General features: G+C 44.7%; 7 protein-coding genes across 16 annotated transcripts; 4 read left to right on the top strand and 3 right to left on the bottom strand.

Annotated features, from left to right (window-relative positions):
- The first annotated feature begins 180 nt into the window (after positions 1-180).
- Positions 181-2,671, top strand: LOC6733578 (mitochondrial sodium/calcium exchanger protein). Of its 10 annotated transcripts, none has more exons than XM_044922419.1 (9): positions 181-215; positions 283-388; positions 450-670; positions 728-1,053; positions 1,110-1,184; positions 1,254-1,760; positions 1,820-1,959; positions 2,029-2,263; positions 2,321-2,671. In XM_044922419.1, the coding sequence occupies exons 2-9, from the start codon at positions 314-316 to the stop codon at positions 2,602-2,604; spliced, it is 1,863 nt and encodes a 620-aa protein (XP_044778354.1). In that variant the 5' UTR covers positions 181-215; positions 283-313; the 3' UTR covers positions 2,605-2,671. The 10 variants fall into 10 exon arrangements, 7 of the variants coding, with proteins under 7 accessions (XP_044778354.1, XP_016026542.1, XP_016026540.1 ...); XM_016167244.3 differs by lacking the exon at positions 181-215 and having other exon boundaries at positions 282-296; positions 354-388; positions 2,321-2,670; XM_016167245.3 differs by having other exon boundaries at positions 209-296; positions 354-670; positions 2,321-2,670.
- A 2,608-nt stretch (positions 2,672-5,279) lies between these two features.
- Positions 5,280-7,749, bottom strand: LOC27208977 (mitochondrial sodium/calcium exchanger protein). The gene is made up of 7 exons (XM_016184515.3): positions 7,376-7,749; positions 6,801-7,126; positions 6,663-6,737; positions 6,124-6,609; positions 5,916-6,064; positions 5,630-5,864; positions 5,280-5,576 (listed from the first exon to the last, which is right to left on the bottom strand). Exons 1-7 carry the CDS (start codon positions 7,660-7,662, stop codon positions 5,281-5,283), a joined length of 1,854 nt encoding a protein of 617 aa, XP_016026539.1. The 5' UTR covers positions 7,663-7,749; the 3' UTR covers position 5,280.
- Positions 7,750-7,796: 47 nt separating this feature from the next.
- On the top strand, positions 7,797-8,879 carry LOC27206318 (CTD nuclear envelope phosphatase 1). Its single transcript, XM_016172137.3, has one exon. The coding sequence runs from the start codon at positions 7,938-7,940 to the stop codon at positions 8,817-8,819; it is 882 nt and encodes a 293-aa protein (XP_016026538.1). The 5' UTR covers positions 7,797-7,937; the 3' UTR covers positions 8,820-8,879.
- A 2,107-nt stretch (positions 8,880-10,986) lies between these two features.
- Positions 10,987-13,223, bottom strand: LOC6733585 (phenoloxidase-activating factor 2). The gene is made up of 2 exons (XM_002080603.4): positions 12,517-13,223; positions 10,987-11,916 (listed from the first exon to the last, which is right to left on the bottom strand). The coding sequence occupies exons 1-2, from the start codon at positions 13,018-13,020 to the stop codon at positions 11,041-11,043; spliced, it is 1,380 nt and encodes a 459-aa protein (XP_002080639.1). The 5' UTR covers positions 13,021-13,223; the 3' UTR covers positions 10,987-11,040.
- Positions 13,224-13,873: 650 nt separating this feature from the next.
- LOC6739358 lies at positions 13,874-15,292 on the top strand. Its single transcript, XM_016172138.3, has 3 exons — positions 13,874-13,980; positions 14,419-14,890; positions 14,957-15,292. Exons 2-3 carry the CDS (start codon positions 14,435-14,437, stop codon positions 14,975-14,977), a joined length of 477 nt encoding a protein of 158 aa, XP_016026536.1. The 5' UTR covers positions 13,874-13,980; positions 14,419-14,434; the 3' UTR covers positions 14,978-15,292.
- Positions 15,293-15,632: 340 nt separating this feature from the next.
- On the top strand, positions 15,633-17,594 carry LOC6733582 (phenoloxidase-activating factor 2). The gene is made up of 3 exons (XM_016167242.3): positions 15,633-15,732; positions 16,173-16,644; positions 16,711-17,594. The coding sequence occupies exons 2-3, from the start codon at positions 16,189-16,191 to the stop codon at positions 17,587-17,589; spliced, it is 1,335 nt and encodes a 444-aa protein (XP_016026535.1). The 5' UTR covers positions 15,633-15,732; positions 16,173-16,188; the 3' UTR covers positions 17,590-17,594.
- Positions 17,595-19,410: 1,816 nt separating this feature from the next.
- LOC6733581 (serine protease 1) lies at positions 19,411-20,308 on the bottom strand. The gene has a single exon (XM_002080599.4). The coding sequence runs from the start codon at positions 20,260-20,262 to the stop codon at positions 19,447-19,449; it is 816 nt and encodes a 271-aa protein (XP_002080635.1). The 5' UTR covers positions 20,263-20,308; the 3' UTR covers positions 19,411-19,446.
- Positions 20,309-21,217: the final 909 nt, after the last annotated feature.

Here is a 21,217-nt window from a genome sequence, read left to right as displayed (position 1 = left end):
TTAAATTAAATTTATTATTTTAGGCACTTGCCTTTTTCTGATTACTCGGTACCGTACTCCGTCCCGTAGTTGGTCCCGTAGTCGGTCCCGTACTGGATTTTTAGTGGGTGTTTGTAAGTACCCGCGATGTGAGCATCCAAAATTGTTGGGTGTGAGTGGAGTGGCAAAAAATGACACCCTTGCAGTTCTCTGGTCGACACATTGGCTGGCAACCTGTATGTCTTTGTATACAAAGTCAAGGAGTGTTGTTCGATTTACGTCAGTACTAAATTTAATTCTCAGCTCTTTCTTTTGAGGTAAGGATTTGACTACAATGAGTGCGCGAACGAAAAGGCTTAAATATAACATAACAGAACTGGACCACGAATTTCACTACTTCATCAAGAATGTAAGATACTGTGAGAATTAAGTGAGAAATTGGTGGCCATAGCATTTGTTGGGTCTTACAGATGAGTTGTAGGGCCGTGATGAGACTTCCGTACACCTATCGCTGCAGGATGGCCACCCAAGCCAGTGATTGCAAACACATTATAAACTTTTTCAATTACTTCAGGATGATGTACTGCTCAATTGACATCGATGACAAAGCAACAGAGGTCCTGTTCATGTTGCTTTTTTCCTTCATATGTGTGGCGTTCCTTTGGCTGATGTCCTTCAATATTGGTACCTAGTAAGTTTGGATAAAGTGCACATTCTTCTGATTGCTCATTCGAAATCCTGTCTGCAGTTTTTCTCCTGTCCTCAAGATTATCTCGCTGAAGCTGCACATGAATGAGTACCTGGCAGGAGTTACCTTTCTGGCTTTTGGTAACTGCAGTCCAGAAATAATAGCTAATCTGATGCCCGTGAGGGCCGATGCACCCATCTTTACCATAACTGTGGGTAATACTCTGGCCATCATTCTGCTGAGTGGTGGTACTGTGTGTTTTCTGAGACCCTTTAGGATGAACGGACATTCAACTCTGCGAGATCTACTGTTTCTTCTCCTGGGTGTGGAGGTCCTGAGATTTGTGATGATCAAGGAGGGAGCAGTGACCCTGGGAGAGGGTATAGGTAGGATTCGTTTTTATGTTTGTTTTGACTCACTGATTACTGAAACCAACTTTCAGTGCTCTTCGTAATTTACGTTGTTTATGTGGCTATTAATATTGCTGATTTAGCGTTGCTGCGATACTACATCAGAAGTAAGGAATATTCCTCCAATTCTTCAATTACTCAAACTATAATAGCAACTAATTACATTTATCCTTCAGAACTTCGAAGAGAACTGGACTATTTGGAAAGCCTAACTCCTCCACCAATTAAAGAAATAAATGCAAAGCTAAGAAAGCTGATCTCTTGGGAAGAGCAGGATGACATTGGGATTAAGGACACCACAAAGTATCGTCGGTCCAGAGACACGGGCAACCACTTCTCGAATATGACCAGTAGTGGCTACTTTGTAACCCCCATCCCAGAAAGACGATCCGAGCACGTTGACTACGAGTCAAATCGCACAGCGCTTTATGACTCGGAGAACCCCAAAAACCTCCAACTTTTCACGGAGTTCCTTCAGTCCCTCAATCCGGTTGATCCAGAGGCATGGCAGCTGGGTGGGTGGAGCAATCGAATTTACCTGATTGCCAGGTGCCCCCTGGTGTTCGTACTGCAGCTTTTCATTCCCGTGGTGGATTACGAGAAGGTCAAGCACGGCTGGAGTAAGCTGCTCAACTGCACGCAGATCGTGACGAACCCATTCGTGGTCATTACCCTGGTGCACTGTAGGTATGCGGAAGTACATTCGAAGTGCATTTGATTCCTAAACCTCGCTGACCCTCAGCTGGGGTGTCCAGCGTCTACAAAAGCTGGCACATAACCCTCGACTTCAGTGTCTCCATGTGGTCGCCCTGCCTGACAGTCCCGCTAGCTATTGTGATCTTCCTGCACTCTCGAACGGACGTGCCGCCCAGCTACCACCACGTAAGAAGACCCAAACCAGCACCACTGTGTGCTGATTAGACTCGAATGGGTATCACCCTTCCTTCCTAGCTGTTTATTATCCTCACGTTTTTCAGTTCCATGGTGACTCTCTGGCTCGCCGTCACAGAACTGGAAGTGCTCTCCGAGATTGTGGGCATCGTATTCAATCTGTCCGAGAGCTTCATGGCGGTCACCTTTGAAGCTGTCTCCAATGCCACTCCGGACATTATAGCCAATTACCAGCTGGCCTTGCAGGGCTATGGGCGGATGGCATTCGCCGCCATAATAGGAGGTCCAGTTTTCGGTAAGGAAGAGTTCTATTTTGCATTATTGGTTACCATATGTTTCAGCGATATTTCAGCGATTTTGGTCAGCATGAGCTTGGCCTTCATATTCAATCACAGAGTTCGCGAAGTGGGCGCCAATTCGTGGGTGTACGGCGATCTGGGCGACAACTGTTACCTCTTTCTGGTAATAACCATTGTGACCACAATGTGGTGGAGTGCCACCTTCAATTTCCAGGCTCGTAGATCCGCTGGAGTTTTCCTGTGGCTCGTTTACTTGCAGTTCCTCTTATACGCGGTCTGTGTGGAGTGGGACCTTGTTCATGAATTTTCCAGAGATGAGCACTTTAAGCCAATATGATTTTACATATGCTTTTGGTCTTGTAATAAATAGAAGTGAAGCAAGCTCCTTAACCAGCATAGCTCCTTTCAACAATATTTAATTAAGTATCGCTTACACTAAGTATATTTCATGGATTTATCTCAGCTTTGATCAGATACTGGTACTGCCAAATATGATTGCTTTGAAAAAATACCAACATAATTGGGGTTTTGCGTCAGCCAACGTACTGACTAATTAAGTGAATGAAGTATCATGATTCAAGCATTCCTAAAAGAAATGCTTTCGAAAGGCGTCGGCAAAAGGCAAAAAACTGACAGAGGTCCATTGAAATGCAGAAGGAGACTCCCTTGGCAATCTGTCCTGTCCCGACGCTCCACTTTTCCCTCCAGTTTTCCACAGAATAAAAGCGTATTGCATAATGAAGGGAAACTGATGGCAACGAAACGATGGGGAAAGCTCCGTGTTAATTACGGTTAAAGTGGCTAGAGGTTGGTGTCCCGTCAATTTTGAAGGGACGAGTGATTTGTGCGCCAAAGATACTCCAACTGATACTTCAGCTTTGTAGATAAACATAGGCAATCGATCAGAGAATGTTTTAACACAGTGTAAAGATATTTTTGATAATGCCAAATATATTCATAGCTTAAACTTTAAAGTTATTCTACAAATATAGAGTACAGTTTATTATTACTGACTTGATGGTTTACAACAGTTGATGCGCAAGCTTGGGAAAATGTGAATATTTTTTTGGAGTTTTCAAAGTTTACCCTGCACCGGAAGATATCTAAAGCAGATGATGATGATTCTTTCGGTGCTTCGCCGGGGCAGTATTAATATCGACGGCAGATGTAGATTCCACTTGATTCCGGCCATTATGGCAACTGCAGCTGAAACATAACCATTGGATTTAAGTACAATTGCATAAACAAGAGCTGCTGGCTCAAGTGTAGGGAAAAAGACAAGGCGGAAGCCAACTTGCAGCTCCAACTACCAAGGCAAATGGCACGCAGAATTCCGGCAGCAATAAAAGCACTCAACTTCCTCCAGACATCCCGTCTATCTGTCCATCCGTCCATCAGTCCGTCCGCCAGAACCTCTATCTGTGCACTTAATGTGACATGTTTTTGCAACAGCTTTGGTTTCGCCCCTCGCCGCCACTCGCCACTCGAGATTCCGATTCGTATTCCGATTCACCCAGCTCGGAAGGGCTCCGTGGCCATGAGATTTGATGCATTTTGCTTGTTACCAAATTGTTTTGCATTCTCCTTCACGTTTTTACATAGACTCGCAGTCCCGAATCGAATGCAAAAACGGCAAAACGGAAGGAGAAGTCCTTTTTCTGTGCTATTGGCTTGGTTCTGGCAGGATTCGGTGTGAAAGTCATCAAATATTTAAAGCCCAAGTGCGGAATCGCACCCAGATTGCTAGAGATGGTTTATGCAAGACGGGAAATTGATTTCGAATGATGTGTCTTCGGGATTGGCCTCATGCCAAATTCTAGTATTTAATTCTGCAGAAATATACTCAGCTCCTTATCAGTAGTTCTTGTTATTGTTCAACAGATTAAATGCGACCGACAGGCCTCTGTTTGCGTGCCCATTTACTATCGCTCATGAATGAACTTATTTATAGTGCTGTGCTGTCTTATCGCCAATGGCTCTTTTTATGGATGGCCATAAGTACTATAGTATTTTGGGAACGTGTGAGCTTATACGAGTTAATAATTCCCAAATCATTCTTGCATTTGGCATTAAAAATTTCTTGTTTTTCTGAGCTACTTTTCGTTTCTTCAAAAGTTCTCAAGTTTTTCTAAAACTATTTATAAATTTCCAAGGAACGGAGAAAACCTCATCATTTCTCGTAATAAACAAAAAACATTCCAAGAAGAAGGCAAACATATTTCACGTTGCAGTTTGCAGCTAGCTATTTCCGCTGGAAAACTTTGTGCTGCAGTTGTCAGTTGGTTAAATGGAAAATATTTCTGACCAGCCGGGCACGTTTATTTATGGAGCGAGTACACGCCATATTAAATAGCTTGGAAGAGAAGATTTATGCCTGGGGATAGTCTGCAGTCCTGGAAGCCGCTAATACTGCTAGCCATAAATTGCCGCTTAGCATTATAACTCAATTAGCCAGTGGACGGGTTGCGTATACGCAATGTTGTCCGGCAGAAACCGTTACATTTACAACTGTACTGGCGAATTGTGCAAGCCCTAATTAATGTCAAGCGGCAGGGAAGCCCAGTTTCTGGCCTTGTAGTTGTCACTGTAGCCATTCCAGGTCACTTTCCGCCCATGTCTACTAATCCGCTGGCCGTGGCTGTGGGCACTTGTTGTGGGCTAATGAATTGGCTGCCAGGAGTCTTGCCTTCGTGTCTGCGGCTTTCCTCCAATTAGCGCCGACTCACATTTGACTTAACCCCATTGTCATCGCAAAGGTGAGAAGAGCGGCAGTTTGAAGCCAACACGGCGTATACGCAATCCAACTGACCAACTGCATTACGTTAATTGAGCTGTTATGATGAAGTTGTCGCTCGATAACTGCTTTCACAGGTAAAATTACCATAGCAGGGAAATTAATTTTAAGTCATTGCTGAAACCAAGGGTGGGTAAATGTTAGGAAAATGTATATTTTTATATATATGTAGAATTAGGTACATCGAATTTGTATATATCCATAGAAAACCCTTTTTCCCTAGATATCGCCAAAAGCTGCCGTGACTGGCAAGTCCGAAGAAAACGAATGTATGATTTTTCTATGAATTAGGATAGCAAAAAGCAAGTAAATGCAGTAAAACACGATGGAAAATATGCCCACGGAGCGCCTGGCGAAAAATCCCAGCGTCGTGGACCATAGAAGAGTGGAAAACAGACCGAGGTTTAAAAAAATGAATGCATTTAAGCCGTAATTGCCCGTTTGGTTAGCTTCCGAGACCGGGAGGCCAACTAGATTCTTGACATGCATCACAGTGCTGGCGGACATGACAACGGCTGTGATTTCAGAGCTTATTAAGAATGTTCCAATTGGCACACACAATACTCACTGAAGAAGGGTCCTCCAATGGCTGAGGCGTAGGCCATCTTGGGATATCCGTGCAAGGCCATCGCCACGTTGGCAATTAGCGGACCCAGACTTCCTGTACAAGCCTTCACCGTTGCGCCCATAAAGTCGTCCTCCACCTTCAGGATGTGGCCAATGACTTCCAGGACCTTGTCTATTTCCGTGGCACAAATGAAGATCATAAACATGGACCCAGTCAGATTCATAACAGTAAACACCTGTGAATTCGAATTACATTAAACTAATGCAACCTGTAACCTGTAACTCACCGAATGGTAAAATGGTGGCACATCGGTTCGGGATTGGATAAACATAAAGATTGCTATCGGCATGGTTATAGGCAGGGAATACACAGCATAAATGGATTCCTCGGCCATGGCAACGTACCACAGCGAGTTGCCCCTAGAGCTAAGCAAAGCTATGGGAAGAAGATTAGCTTCTAATGCTCTTGAGCAACAGTAACCCTGACGAACGTACCTTTAATGGCCATAATGGACATTGCCGGATTCAGCATTACTTGAATGCAATTCAGAAGCTTGTTCCAGCCATGTTTGTCCAACTCATAGTCCACCAGAGGTATGTAGATGCAGCATAAGATTACAGCTGGAATTTTGGTCAACATAAAGGCACGCTTGATTATGTTTCCTTTCCGCCACTTTTCACGGTTAATTGGCCTCAGGACTCTGAAGAGGTCCTTGAAGAGTCCCCAGTTCCTTCCAAGCGCTCTGTTGTGCAATACATTCCGCGTGGCCTTCTTATCGATGCTTATGCGAGTGCTGCGGCCCATTCTCAAGGTGGTGTACCTTATTTTGTTGATGTTGGGACCCGAATTGGTCCTTTCAAAAATCTCCACTTCCATGTCACGGGAGTAGATCGCCTGGTTTCTCTCCAATTCACTTAGCCGCTTTCTCTTTTCTGGAGTCATTTCTCCCACCAACAGGGCATCGATCTGTGCATTTGTTGCTGGAAAATAACAAGTACAATCTTTCTTCTAAGCAAATAACTTAAGCACTTACTCTTTAACGCCCTCCGAATGAGGTACACATCAACGACATTCACTAATATGTAAAAAATGTATACAAGAAACATAACTAAGATTGAGGAAGGAGAACCATTAGTAACAATAATGATTTCTTCCAAAGCGTAAAGCTTGCCTATGAATGACGTTTCGGAAACATGTGCACTGCTGGCCAGGAAGTACTGAAGGAGCATCGATCCAAAGATAAGAAACAAAATGTCCCGAACACTTTCGTACGCGTTCATCTTGAAAGGACTCATGTAGCAGATCAGACCTCCTGAAACCATGGACACAAAGAGGGCGGCGGCCAAACTATTGGCAAACACGGGCACATTCGCATTCACACTGGCCAGGTTGGAGAATAGGTCGGCGGAGCTGTTCCCAAAGGCCAACAAGGTCACGCCCGCCACGTGCTCGTTCATACGGAGGAACCGCGACACGGCCTTCAGAGCAGGACTGTAGCTGAAGGTACACAATCATATTGAGGTGGGAAGTGAAATACTTAGATGTATATAGTATATATACATCTACGTACTACATACGTTAGTACATGGAATAAAGTTTTAATCATGACTATGATCTTAAAAATAGACCATAAACCAATTCGAGACTAATGTCAGCTATTGGAAATATTTATCCAAGTACCACTCCCTAGTGAATGCCCCTCTATTATCTTGGCTTCAACTATTGTCAGTGGACGTGTCTACTTACTATTTGTTGCAAACGTGGATCAGCAGAACAAGTATCTCGTAGCAGAGACCCATGAACAGAGTGAGGAAGATGACCTGCTCGAATTCGTTAACGCAGTTCAGGTCGCAGGCCATGATCCTCATGTAGGGCAGCACATTGGTGCTCCTGTTGCAGTCCTTGGCATTCGCCACAAAGGCACACCTTTCCTCGAAGGGAAACGTGTTGGCCGCGTAGCAGCTGACCGTGTCCCAGAAGTTATCGAACTCCGCATCGAAGGCATTGGGCACATAGCTGTCTTCGGCGGCCATTGCAGTGTTGTGTGTGTGAACGAAACGAAATCTAGAAAATAACTGGCACGATTGTCGGGGTCTCCATTGCTTCAAAGGTCTACTATGTAGAACTGTCAATGAGTAATATTTAAGGGTAGAGTTTTCGGAGATCCCTGTCAGCCCTGCGTCTACTGACACTTCCCTTTCGGCCCAAAACTCTTAAATTGACTCCAATGTAAGGAGGGGATATAATGTAAGACAGCGAGCCGACTCCTCTAGCCTTTGCATTGAATTTGAAAGGACTCGGGTGCAAAATGGTCAGTCAGCTGCCGGCACAGTCTCCTGATTTAGACAAGCTCGCTCCATCCGGTCAGTTTGCCGTCGCTGTAGTCAGCAATCTCCAGAGATCGCGTTCGAGCTCCGATCGCCGGCGGCTCGTGTTGATCCTGCTCGCCAGCGACCTGGGCACCTATATTAGACGCCTGCTGGCCCGTGTGGCGGAGAAGGCATGTACGATCCTACGCACGTATCTGGGGCTTAGCTACCGGGAAGTGTCCATATCCCCGGACATGGCCCACAGACTGTCTGTCGTTGGCCGGAAGACACTGGTCCTGGACCTGGATGAGACTCTGGTGCACTCATGTTACCTCGATCCGGATACCCACGATAACGTGGGATGCAGCCAGTTGCCCGAAAACGCACGACCGGACTATGTGCTCAATATTTCCATCGACGGGATGGAACCTATCGTTTTCCGGGTCTTCAAGCGGCCGCATGTCGACGAGTTCCTGGACTTCGTGTCCAAGTGGTACGACCTGGTGATCTACACGGCCAGCCTGGAGGCTTATGCCGCCCAGGTTGTGGACCAACTGGACGCGGGGCGAGGATTGATTACTCGCCGCTTCTATCGCCAGCACTGTCGAGCCTCCTCGCCATTGGTCTCCAAGGACCTGACATTGGTCAGCCCTGACATGAGCGGCGTTTTAATCATCGACAACTCGCCGTACGCGTACCGCGACTTTCCCGACAACGCTGTTCCCATTAAGACCTTCATCTACGACCCCGACGACACGGAGCTGCTGAAGTTGCTGCCCTTTCTCGATGCCCTGCGCTTCACCAAGGACGTTCGCTCCATTCTCGGTCGGCGCGTTATCCGCCATTACCATAACCGATCTACCATTTCATCCTATCATTAAACGAATTCACTGTAGCCTGCATTGTTAGAATAAAGAAATCGCATGAAATTCCTGAAACAATGAATATTTGTACCAATGTTTTAATTATTATTTATTGTACACATCGTGCAATGTATAATGGATACTGTATAACAAGGATTTAATCACTTATAAATATATGAATATGAATAAAACAAAAGATAGGCTGCAACACTCTGCATATGCACTTTTACATAAGTTTGAACAAATTTGAAACACTCCTGTCTAAATTATGCTTTAGTATTTTAATCATGGCTGTGTATTTAAATTAGGGACCCCAATCCTTACGGTCCAGGCTAAGTGCAGGCTGTTTATCCTTTAATCAAGTCAGGCCATTCGAGACACGGGCGAAGGCAGGCACATATGGGCCAACCTCGGAGCAGATGCATTTCATTGCTCATACGCCAGGTTGGCCCGGCTGGCTTTTTTGCGATTTCCGTGTGTGAGCAGAAGTTTGGGGAACTCAGGCTGCATGCAAATGCAGAAGCGTAATGATGTTGCGGCTTTTTGACTTTACACGGCCACAGTGGCAGCCACAACTCTGAGCCACCTGATGCCATATCCTACCGCCTGCTGCCCTGCTGCCTCCTGTTGTGGGGGAAAGTTGCAAAACTTTAAATTGAATTCTTAATTATTGCGCACACGAGGCTGCAATTTTAATGCACACATTTTCGGGGCACGGCAGTCCGAAATGTTTAGATAATATTTCAGTTTTGCTGCAAATTGTCAAATGGCCACCCGAGTCCCATGATAATTTTGCTTCTCCTATTTTTTTAGGGATCAAAGAGATTCATTCTGGCCCAGGCTGATTTATGTGAACGTGTGCCCGGCAAATTTTGATTTATAGCTCCATAAAATGTTTCATCTGGCAGGCAGGCAGGCAGACAAAACTATCCGAATTCCATGAGCCACGGGCTTCGGCAGAGTTGGTTATTGAAATCCAGCAGATAGCTGGGCGCAGGAGCAGGCGGCACAGCACAGTTTCAGTGGCAGTCAACGGTGCGTATGAGCAATCAGTCAGCCAGTCAGTGACTCAGTTAGCTACCGATATCTGAATTTTTTATGCTTCGCCTAGTGTGAATTTGCCGTAGGTCCAGAGCAAACTTTAAAACGATTTCCGTGGCAGATCTTAAATTGTTAAATCCATTATGTATCAGAAGACCCCCCTCGCAAGGAGTGATACTACTTTTTCGCTTTGAAATATTAGTCCTTCCAGCATTGGGTATATTTTACAAAATGGCTATAGTCGGTGCTGGCCTTTTGTCTGCATTTCCTTGCGGTCTTTATTATTCCTGCTATCCCAACGGATTTCTTGTTTGCCTTGCCTAATTTGCTTATTAGCCGGAAAATGTGGTAGCTTGCAAATTGAGAAAAAGTGACTCACTAATTAACTTTTTGCCTTGCAAATGAAGCTGTGCAGCTTTTAAGCCACTGTCAAAATAAACAACCCAAAGATGCCCTTGTAATTTATATGTAGTCCATTCTAATTGACTGTGAGTCACGGGAAATAGTTGATTGTTCGCTGTGGTTTTTCAACTGCGCCCCAGAGCAATTAACAATGCAAATTGATACGCCGAGGCAGCAGACGAATAGATGCCGGCAAGTAAGTGAATTCATTTTGCCCCCAAGCCGAAAACTAAGCGGCTTGAAGGCCCTCCTGCAATCAAATCGGCGGCTTAAGCTGCACATAAATCTTGCATCGAATGGCGGGAGAACTTTCACCTGCTCCGCCATAAATTTCCATTCCAATTCCACCACTCAATGTGGCTTAAACGACCGACTATTCACTGACAGCGTATTTGTGAGGACGAATTGGGTAATTTCAAACCGTTTGGCAAAAAGGGCTAACAATGGTGATCAAAGTAAGATGTCAAACTTTACAGCGCAGATAACTTTTCCATGAGAAAAACACAAAGCATTTTTAAGAACTTTTACGTTTGTTCTAGAATAGTGAAATAATGTGAAATTATGATTATAAGACTTATCTCTTACAATTATGCATGTGCTGCTGAAGCAGAGATATAGATAAGATTATATTTCAATTTCGCCATGTAGAGTAATTTAGCCAAAAGCCAATACTTTTGAAATTGAAATTAAGAAGTGGGACAAAATTATGAATTTATGAATTGCATCATTCACACAACTGCAATTAATTTAAGTAAGTTTATTTGAGATTGATTTACAAGCTAGCTGTGTACGTAACCTAAAAGCCCTCTATGGATGGGAACCCGCTCTTCGTCACCTGCTCATCGATCCAGTTCCTCAAATAGGCCACATTCGTGTAGGCCGCAGGTACATCCTTTTCGGCACATTCGATGCCCCAGGACACGAGGCCCACCAGCTGGTAGCGATCCTTCTGACCAGGCAAAGTGCAAAACAACGGGGAGCCGCCATCGCCCATGCAGGTGTCCTTGCCCTTCACGCCGCCGGCACAAGTGAAGCTGGGATGTAGGTTGTAGCGACGCCCCAGGACAGTGCGCCGCAACAGCCGTTGGCAGGACTCGTGGTCCACCGCCGGCAGCTCGATGCGCTTTAGCAGGTTTTCCATGGTGCGGGACGTGCTGTACCTGAGCCCCCAGCCAGTGGCCAAGCAGCTTGCACTCCGCAACTCAGCCTCCATTTGGGGCGTCTCCGGCGGCGGCAGGCAGATGGGCTGTATGTGCGGCGCCACCTGGAACGGTCGCTCCAGCACCACCAGAGCAATGTCGTTGTATAGGGTCAGGTTGTTGAAGTTCTCGTGGCGATGCAGCTCGCTGATGGCCCGCATCTGGTAGGGATGCAGCTCTGTCTGGCTGTTAAGGTCCCAGTCGCCAGCTCGAACCAGCAGCGAGTCCTCACTCCGGTTGAGCACGTTGTGGGCACTGGTCAGCACCAGCTGCGGGTGGATGAGGGCGCCGCCGCAGACGAAGTTGCCCTCCATGTCCATCAGCGCCACCATCCAGGGGAACTCGGCGAAGACGGACTCGCCATTGTTGTACCCATCCAGTTGGTAGTAGAGCCCCTTCGGATTGCTATAGCCGCATCCCTTCAGCAGAAAATCCTTTGCGTTACGCTGGTTGGAATTGCGACCCTCCTCGATCTGGAAGAAATTTATATTTAAGCATTAATGGAAAATTGTCGAGAAAATGAATTAAACTAAATTGAAATCTGTAGCGAATACCCAAAATCTGTAGCGAATACCCAAAATCTGTAGCGAATACCCAAAACGACAACTACGGACACTTTTGTATTTTAAATTAAGACAAAAATTGTTTTGGAAATTCCAACTCGATTATTTTATGAGTGACCACCAGCAAAAACAAGACAATCTGTAGATAATACGTATATAAACAATCTTTTCTCGTTGAATACATTTTAGATTACCATTTTTCCAAAAACCCAATTTTATATACCAATTAATCAATGTCAACAATATATCAACCGTCACAAACAAGCCTAATTTAAATGATTAAATACGAGTTAAATTAAAACATCGCAGTGCAGATAAGTCGAGCAGTTCTTTAGCACAATCAACAGCTATTTTTATGAATTGTGATTGGAAATTGTACTAGACGCTTGAATTGACCTTACTTTCCCCTATAATCAAACCACAACAACAAGCTTTCATATTCAAACTTACACTAGCTAACAAGAAAATATTTCAAACGATTGTAATATATGATCTGATTTGATTTCTTACCTGATCGCCCAACGGACAGCACTCCTCCACGACCCGGCAGCCGAAGTTGCTCTCCTCGTTTATGCGCGGCTTGATGATATACCGCCCATCCTCGTTGACCACTCCGGTGGAGCAGAGGTGCCGCGGGACACACTCCCGCTGGACGCCACAACTTTTGTAGCCCGGCTCGTCCTCCTTGGCGCCCACGCGGTTTGGTTTCGCTGCGGCTTCAAGGGGGTTATCCAGGGGGTCCCACAGATTTTTCCGTCGCTGATTCCGGTACTCGATCTCGGCCTGATAGGCCTCGAAGTTCTCCAACTGCTCCCTATCGCAGCACTCCAAGTCGCGGCCGCAGCTATTGTCCAATATGCGCTTGACCAGCTTCCCCTTGCCGGAATCATCCGTCTCGTCGCACTTCTTCTTGCTAACGCAGACCTCGTGGCTCCCGCAGGTGCGGATCGAGAGGCTCGCCGGTGCGAGGGAAACCAGTGCCAGACTGATCAGCAACACCTGCTCCACATTCATGGCGACGATCGGAATTGGTATGGGAAAACCACACTCGTTCACACAGTTCAACAGTGAGCCAAACAATAAACAGCACACACAATCGCTGGGAATTTGTTTGGAATCCGAATAACCCCTACGATTTCAGCCGGATCAATGCGCAATTTACTTTGTGTTACTTTCAAGAGCCGCGACGCGTTTTCGACTGACTCTGCCCTCGCAGCGATCGGCGATATTACGGGAGAGAGCCTCTGAATCTCCGGAGATTAGTAAAATCTACTAATTGCTCCCCAACGACTTCGCTCAACAAATTCAATTCTCTTCCGATCGGCAGCACTTTACTTCTCAGAATCAGGAAAGCCGGTTCTAACTATATATATCTTGAGCTCAACTATAGGCGATCAGTCGTCTTTGTGAAACATATGCTACAGGGTTGGCATCGGTGATGCCTTTACATTTTTATATGAATATGTTGAGTAATTAGCTTATGTATATCTCATATGTTCAATAAATTCTATATGTAAATGAATATATGAGGGGAAAACTCAATATCATTGGATTTTTCCGAAAAAAAAACAAAGTGTTTGGAAGTATCTATTAATAGAAAGCAGTTCATTTATACCGAATATATATACATATATTGTATGTATGTTAAGTTGGTTAGAAGATATATCTATTTGCATAAAATAATACAAAATATCACAGGATCAAGAAGGAGGTGGATCTGTTATCCTGGCATACCAGGACTACTACAGCTGTGGGCCTAGATATAGATGGGAAAACCCAACCATCTTCACTTCTTTATAAGCCTTTCTCTCTTACGTGCTCTTTCGAACTGAGATTCCCAGAATCTTCCGAGCAGGTTCTATTCTATAAATGCTTCGATTTCAACTCTACTTGATCAGTCGACATCGCGAGTCGGTAGCTACGAGATTGTTTCCAATCGGTGTTGTCTTTGCTTTAAACTGCACTAGCACATAGGTATATATAGCCAGTATATACGCCTACATATCCGCATACTTTAGTTTAGTATACCATATATCGACGAGGGCAACCATTGATAATAAAACCATTACAATAAAATGTAGTCAAATGCACTGACATACACATATTTAATAGAATTTATTGCAGTTCCGTTTGAAAACATTGATGTGAAGTGTTTGTGAAAACTATATTAAATAAAATTAACTATAACTATTGACTATTCCAATTAGAGGGGTTTTTTCAGTGACAAATCTTTTAAATATAAAAGAAGTGTATTATACAAGGTCTATGCTCTTAAGATTGATTTGTTTTTAAAATTTAATCACGAGTGCACAAGTATTCATTCCAACGATGTCGATAACCCCAATTGTGCATTATTTGAGATTAAGGCTTCACTTATCTCTAGTGTTCTCTCACATCTTCTTGCTCCGCCAGTTTCCCACCTACGAAGATGAGCTGGCTGATCTCAGCGGTCTTCCTCCTGATGTCCCTTTGTGCCTTCGCGAAGGGCCAGGACACGATTTCGGCGATGTGCCTCTCGGACGAACGGTGCACCTCTGTGAAGCGTTGCGAAGACTCGGATGATTCCGGTCGCAGGGGAATTAGGCCACGCAGCTCCCGCATCTGCGGCACCCAAATGGTCTGCTGCGAGAAAGCCCAGCTGGACAGCTATGACAGATGGATGGCTGAGAAGACTACAACCGTGCCCTCAACGATTCGAAACAAGGTATCCAGTGTTCTGGAACCGCCTCCGAACGAGAGCTGCGGTCAGAACATGGAGTGTGTACCCAGGAAGCTGTGCCGCGACAATATCATCAACGACTCGGGGATCAGCCTGATCAATCCGAGGTTCAGCCCGATTCAGTGCAGCAAGTCCTTGTACCGCTGTTGCGCCGTGGATCAAAAGGTCAGCCCAAGATCATTGATACAAGTACCCTTATTTATCCATACTAACCCGTTAACCCTTTTCCAGGTGGATGATAGCGAAAGCTAGCGATCGCAGCGAACGGCGATATTATGGGAGAGAGCCTCTGAATCTCCGGAGATTAGTAAAATCTACTAATAGCTCCCCAACGACTTCGCTCAACAAATTCAATTCTCTTCCGATCGGCAGCACTTTACTTCTCAGAATCAGGAAAGCCGGTTCTAACTATATATATCTTGAGCTCAACTATAGGCGATCAGTCGTCTTTGTGAAACATATGCTACAGGGTTGGCATCGGTGATGTCTTTACATTTAAATATGAATATGATGAGTAATTAGCTTATGTATATCTCATATGTTTAATAAATGCTATATGTAAATGAATATATGTGGGGAAAACTCAATATCATTGGATTTTCCCGAAAAATAACAAAGTGTTTGGAAGTATCTATTTATAGAAAGCAGTTTACTTATAACGAATATATATATACATTGATAAGTTGGTCAAAAAAATAGCTGTTTGCATAAAATAATACAAAATATCACAGGATCAAGAAGGAGGTGGATCTGTTATCCTGGCATACCAGGACTACTACAGCTGTGGGCCTAGGTATAGATGGGAAAACCCACCCCTCTTCACTTCTTTATAAACCTTTCTCTCTTACGTGCTCTTTCGAACTGAGATTCCCAGAATCTTCCGAGCAGGTTCTATTCTATAAATGCTTCGATTTCAACTCTACTTGATCAGTCGACATCGCGAGTCGGTAGCTACGAGATTGTTTCCAATCGGTGTTGTCTTCGCTTTCAACTGCACTAGCACATAGGTATATATGGCCAGTATATACGCCTACATATCCGCATACTTTAGTTGTAACGTATACTATATATCGACGAGGGCAACCATTGATAATAAAACCATTACAATAAAATGTAGTCAAATGCACTGACTTACACATATTTAATAGAATTTATTGCAGTTCCGTTTGAAAACATTGATGTGAAGTGTTTGTGAAAACTATATTAATTAAAATTAACTATAACTATTGACTATTCCAATTAGAGGGTTTTTTCAGTGACAAATCTTTTAAATATAAAAGAAGTGTATTATACAAGGTCTATGCTCTTAAGATTGATTTGTTTTTAAAATTTAATCACGAGTGCACAAGTATTCATTCCAACGATGTCGATAACCCCAATTGTGCATTATTTGAGATTAAGGTTTTACTTATCTCTGGTGTTCTCTCACATTTTCTTGCTCCGCCAGTTTCCCACCTACAAAGATGAGCTGGCTGATCTCAGCGGTCTTCCTCCTGGTGTCCCTTTGTGCCTTCGCGAAGGGCCAGGACACGATTTCGGCGATGTGCCTCTCGGACGAACGGTGCACCTCTGTGAAGCGTTGCGAAGACTCCGATGATTCCGGTCGCAGGGGAATTAGGCCACGCAGCTCCCGCATCTGCGGCACCCAAATGGTCTGCTGCGAGAAAGCCCAGCTGGACAGCTATGACAGATGGATGGCTGAGAAGACTACAACCGTGCCCTCAACGATTCGAAACAAGGTATCCAGTGTTCTGGAACCGCCGCCGAACGAGAGCTGCGGCCAGAACATGGAGTGTGTGCCCAGGAAGCTGTGCCGCGACAATATCATCAACGACTCGGGGATCAGCCTGATCAATCCGAGGATCAGCCCGATTCAGTGCAGCAAGTCCTTGTACCGCTGTTGCGCCGTGGATCAAAAGGTCAGCCCAAGATCATTGATACAAGTACCCTTATTTATCCATACTAACCCGTTAACCCTTTTCCAGGTGGATGATAGCGAAAGTCCGTACTTGGTGAAGCAGGCGAACTTCAAGTACAAGAACTGCGGCTATAGCAATCCAAAGGGTCTGATCCCCGACAACGACAAGTTCCCCTACTTGGAGGACGTATCCATATTCGGAGAGTTTCCTTGGATGGTGGGCATCTTCACTGGCCGCCAAGAGTTTCTATGCGGCGGCACTCTCATCCATCCGCAGTTGGTAGTTACCACTTCGCACAATCTGGTCAACGAGACGGTGGACACCTTGGTGGCCAGAGCTGGCGACTGGGATCTGAACAGCCTGAACGAGCCCTATCCGCACCAGGGCAGCCGTATTAAGGAGATCATCATGCACTCCGAATTCGATCCCTACTCGTTGTACAACGACATAGCACTGTTGCTCCTCGACGAGCCCATCCGACTGGCTCCTCACATCCAGCCACTGTGCTTGCCGCCTCCAGAATCTCCGGAATTGACCAACCAGCTGCTCTCGTCCACCTGTTACGCCACTGGCTGGGGCACCAAGGAGGCGGGCAGCGACAAGCTGGAGCATGTGCTCAAGCGGATCAACCTGCCACTGGTGGAGCGGGAAGAGTGTCAGGCGAAGCTTCGGAACACACGGCTCGAGGCTCGCTTCCGTCTGCGACCGAGTTTCATCTGCGCCGGCGGAGATCCTGGCAAGGACACCTGCAAGGGCGACGGCGGCTCACCGCTCTTCTGCCAAATGCCTGGCGAAATGGATCGGTACCAGCTGGTGGGCATCGTGTCCTGGGGCGTCGAGTGCGCCGTGGAAGACATTCCGGCCGTGTACGTCAACGTGCCCCATCTGCGCGGCTGGATTGACGAGAAGATCAGAGGACTTGGAATCGTGCTGCAGGCGCAATGAGCTCAAACTAAACGATGCAAATGAAAAATAAGAAGCAAACGTTGTTTTTTATATTTTAAATTTAACCAAATAAAACAAAACTCGATATGTGTAAGTCAGCGGTCGGCATATTTATATTTAAACATGGATACTTTGTGGTGAACGAGATCACTCCCTTCTTTTTAATCCCAGAATAGTCGTCAAAAATTTACAAATTCTTGTAATATTTTTAGATTTTATTACTCGTATTGCCGGTTTTCATCGATATATAGAAGACATTACAAAATTCTCTTGTGATATGGTAGTTTTTTTCTAGGTAACTAATATTCTTCATTTAGCAAATACATGTCAAAGATTTAATTTAATCGCACGTTTTCATTTCTACCGCACTATCTTTTCCTAAAAAATAGGTAACTGATATTCGAGTGACTCAACATTACCACAATATCTGGTTTCATTCAATAAAAATAAGGATTTTCTGGTCGACAAACGAGTGTTATTCCCATTTTACACATAAACTTTCATAATTAATACAATTTAATATTGGATTTTGTATTGGATGTTAACTACCATGATTAATTACTTTTACCAAGTTCTCTTTACTTAAATATTGGATTGTTACTACAATAAGGGCAATAACCCCCTGCCTGAGAAACTCTTTAAAGCTCTTATCATTTACAAACATTATCTGCCATCGTCGGTCTTCTATATCCGCCATTTATCCGTGCCAGCTTGAACTTAAACGCCAGGATAGTTTTCCATCCAGGCACTTAACTCGGAGGTACCTCCAAGTCAGTGGATTTATTGCAATCCTTGAACAAAGGAGCGGCACTGGGATATTCGAGCCAAGGAGCACAGCGTCTTCATGCCGGCAGCTTATAAATAGTGGAGCCATGGCAGATGGCTATGTGGGCTATCCCCCATTTGACACCCCCATACGCCGTGCTCCACTTCACCATCGCGGCTATGGAACCAAATTAACCAGGAAGCGACTCACGGAATGGGGGAAATGAGAAACAACGCATTGAATCGCCAAAAATTGAGAAATTACACGCTGGGCCGAGCAAACGGCGATGTAGCGAATTGATTTTCGGGCTGCCTGCTGTTCCGCCTGGAGCTCCTTCCTCCTCTCCTCCACTCCACATCGTGGCACTCGATTCCCCAGCCAGGAGCCGGTCCACAAACTCATTTCTCAAGTAAATTGTTTAAACAGTTTTTGCTTTGTTTTACGTTCTCGTAATTTATTAGGCACTTTTACGGCCCTCGCGTTTTGTATTGATTTTGTTGTTTTCAAAAGTAACTATTGCATTTTGCCAGGAAATTGCTGCAGTTTCTGTGGCCTATCTATCTTTGCTAATATTCATTGCATATTACTTAAGAACCAAAACTATTTTAATATACCTATATAAGAATCCAATTCTGGTACTTTTACACTTTCTATCAAATATCTGAACACAAAATCGGCTTTCAAAGATCAGACTTCTAAAGACCAGCAATTTTTGAACCTTAAAAGTAAATACAAATTTCAGACTTTATCAACTTTGTGTAGATAAGATATTGGTAGTAGGGTAGTATCGCCTCCGACATGAGGCGATGTTTTTAAATGTTTTTGAATACCTAATAAATCAGAGACAATAAATAATGGCCATATTAATAATGGCCATATATACTAACTTCACTTTCAGTACTTAAAAGCCAACTTATCGCTGAGGGACTGGGCTGCTTATCAAGTACTGACTTTACACCTTGCTGCTTCCTGTTCTATGTTTGGAACCCACTTATTTAACTTTAACAAGACCACTTAGACAACACCTTAAGTATATGCAAACAGAAGAAATTAAATAGTTTTTAATATGATTGCTTTATTAAATCACGTTCTTAGTAGACAATGCCGGTGTGGTCGCGGATCCAGTCCAGGTATCCGGTGACACGAGTGAATCCGGCGGGGCGGCCGGCGGTACAGCCCTCTCCGCTGCCGAAGGATACGATGCCCACGATGCGGTTGGTATCGTGCAGGACCAAGGGACCGCCGGAGTCACCGCTGCAGGAGGACTTGCCGCCGTCGGTGTTGATGCAGATGGTGTTGTCGATAACGTAGTTGCCACCGTAGTAGTTGCGGCAGTCGTTGTTGTCCATGATCTGGACATCGACGCTGTTCAGGTAGTTGGACATGCCGCTGTTGTTGTCGGTCAGACCCCATCCAGAGGCCACTGCCCACCAGCCGGAGAAGCTGTTGTAGCGATCGTTGTAGCTGGGCAGCTCCACCTTGTTGACCAAGTTCCAGAAGTCCACGTGGGGAATGCGGATCAGGGCGATGTCGTTGTTCAGGAAGTCGTTCCAGTCGGGGTGCTGGATCATGTCGCTGCGGCTCACCCAGTGGGTGTACTGGGCCTCGTGCCGGAAGCTGGCTCCGAAGTAGATGAGCACATGGTTGGCGTTGTTCGTGCAGTGGGCTGCGGTCAGGACCCACGTGTGGTCGATGATGGAACCGCCGCACCAGTAGCCGCCATCGTTGAAGCTCAGTCCCACAATGTAGGGAATCTTGCCTTCGTAGGCCGGGTATCCATTGGTAATGCGACCCTCGATCTTGCCGGCGCGGGGCATGTCCTTCACTGGGACAGCCCTGGCGGACTCGGAGGGCACCACTCCGGCAGAGGCGACAGCCAGACAGGCTAGGAAAACAAAGAGCTTCATGTTGGTCAAAGAACAACTGGCCAGCGACGGCACAATCAACCTCTTTATATGGCAACCTTATCGGAACTCAGCTAAAGGCTATTTTTTATTCGCACTCATAAATCTAGGTTATTTTGAATTTTGTAGAAACTCCAAGGGGGATTAGATAAGCAATCACTAGAGTTTGCAGCTTTATAAATTATCCTTTTCATTGCTAGTCAAATATTTTAATCACATAACTATCCACTTCTTATCAATTATTCAAATTTCATTTCAATTATAGAAGAATATATTACAAACTAACTAATATATTGGGAGGAACCATGACAATTTAAACCCTTCACAGTTGGTACCTAAATGAATAAAAATGACAATATTAAAGAGAATTCGTTTATAATGGTACGATATTCCTTTTCCCTCATCGAAATGAAGCCCTGATACCTTTGACTGGAGCTCTGGTCATTTACTTGTGCTGGCTGAGATCAATTTACGCTTGATTAGCTTTCCTTGCGCAAGCAGGGCACAATCAAATATTTGCCAAATTGATAATCATTTAATTATAGCAAAGCATAATGCAAAATGCAACTGCTAACAGCAAATGCATCTCGATGGGCAGAGATGGAAAGGGCTGTGTTCGTGTTTGAGCGATTGTGTTGCATTGTGTGTGTGCAATTATAATGGCCCTGGCCGCAATTGTGTTGCATACTTTGAGGCACAGTTCCTTGCCATCTCACTATGGGGCATTTGGCCTGTTTTTTTTACAAAAATTAATAACTCCTAAACTATGGGAGATATTTGGATGAATTTTTTTTTATGTGTTACATATGCCCCCAGGAATATTTTGGAAAAGTGGGCGTGCCCCCAACTCCGCCCCAATTTTTTTTTTTTTTTTTTTTTTTTAATATTATGTTTTAAAAGTTAATTTTTAATTTTAACATTGTATACAAATTCAAAATCGTCTTCGTCTTTACAATCA

The sequence above is a fragment of the Drosophila simulans genome, chromosome 2R (genome assembly GCF_016746395.2).
Source record: "Drosophila simulans strain w501 chromosome 2R, Prin_Dsim_3.1, whole genome shotgun sequence".
Taxonomy (NCBI): domain Eukaryota; kingdom Metazoa; phylum Arthropoda; class Insecta; order Diptera; family Drosophilidae; genus Drosophila; species Drosophila simulans.
This window is presented reverse-complemented; position numbering and strand designations above follow the sequence as displayed.

What these genes read in the sequence shown, in the direction of transcription:
- LOC6733578 (XM_044922419.1), top strand. Translation starts at nt 314, where the DNA reads ATGAGTGCGCGAACGAAAAGGCTTAAATATAACATAACAGAACTGGAC. An exon ending in GACCCTGGGAGAGGGTATAG is followed by an intron (nt 1,054 to 1,109) that starts GTAGGATTCGTT and finishes ACCAACTTTCAG; the next exon opens with TGCTCTTCGTAATTTACGTT. An exon ending in GGTCATTACCCTGGTGCACT is followed by an intron (nt 1,761 to 1,819) that starts GTAGGTATGCGG and finishes GCTGACCCTCAG; the next exon opens with CTGGGGTGTCCAGCGTCTAC.
- LOC6739358 (XM_016172138.3), top strand. Translation starts at nt 14,435, where the DNA reads ATGAGCTGGCTGATCTCAGCGGTCTTCCTCCTGATGTCCCTTTGTGCC. An exon ending in GTTGCGCCGTGGATCAAAAG is followed by an intron (nt 14,891 to 14,956) that starts GTCAGCCCAAGA and finishes ACCCTTTTCCAG; the next exon opens with GTGGATGATAGCGAAAGCTA.
- LOC27206318 (XM_016172137.3), top strand. Translation starts at nt 7,938, where the DNA reads ATGGTCAGTCAGCTGCCGGCACAGTCTCCTGATTTAGACAAGCTCGCT.
- LOC27208977 (XM_016184515.3), bottom strand. Translation starts at nt 7,662, where the DNA reads ATGGCCGCCGAAGACAGCTATGTGCCCAATGCCTTCGATGCGGAGTTC. An exon ending in TTCCGAAACGTCATTCATAG is followed by an intron (nt 6,738 to 6,800) that starts GCAAGCTTTACG and finishes CCTCAATCTTAG; the next exon opens with TTATGTTTCTTGTATACATT. An exon ending in GTCCATTATGGCCATTAAAG is followed by an intron (nt 6,065 to 6,123) that starts GTACGTTCGTCA and finishes TTCTTCCCATAG; the next exon opens with CTTTGCTTAGCTCTAGGGGC.
- LOC6733582 (XM_016167242.3), top strand. Translation starts at nt 16,189, where the DNA reads ATGAGCTGGCTGATCTCAGCGGTCTTCCTCCTGGTGTCCCTTTGTGCC. An exon ending in GTTGCGCCGTGGATCAAAAG is followed by an intron (nt 16,645 to 16,710) that starts GTCAGCCCAAGA and finishes ACCCTTTTCCAG; the next exon opens with GTGGATGATAGCGAAAGTCC.
- LOC6733585 (XM_002080603.4), bottom strand. Translation starts at nt 13,020, where the DNA reads ATGAATGTGGAGCAGGTGTTGCTGATCAGTCTGGCACTGGTTTCCCTC. An exon ending in GCTGTCCGTTGGGCGATCAG is followed by an intron (nt 11,917 to 12,516) that starts GTAAGAAATCAA and finishes AATTTCTTCCAG; the next exon opens with ATCGAGGAGGGTCGCAATTC.
- LOC6733581 (XM_002080599.4), bottom strand. Translation starts at nt 20,262, where the DNA reads ATGAAGCTCTTTGTTTTCCTAGCCTGTCTGGCTGTCGCCTCTGCCGGA.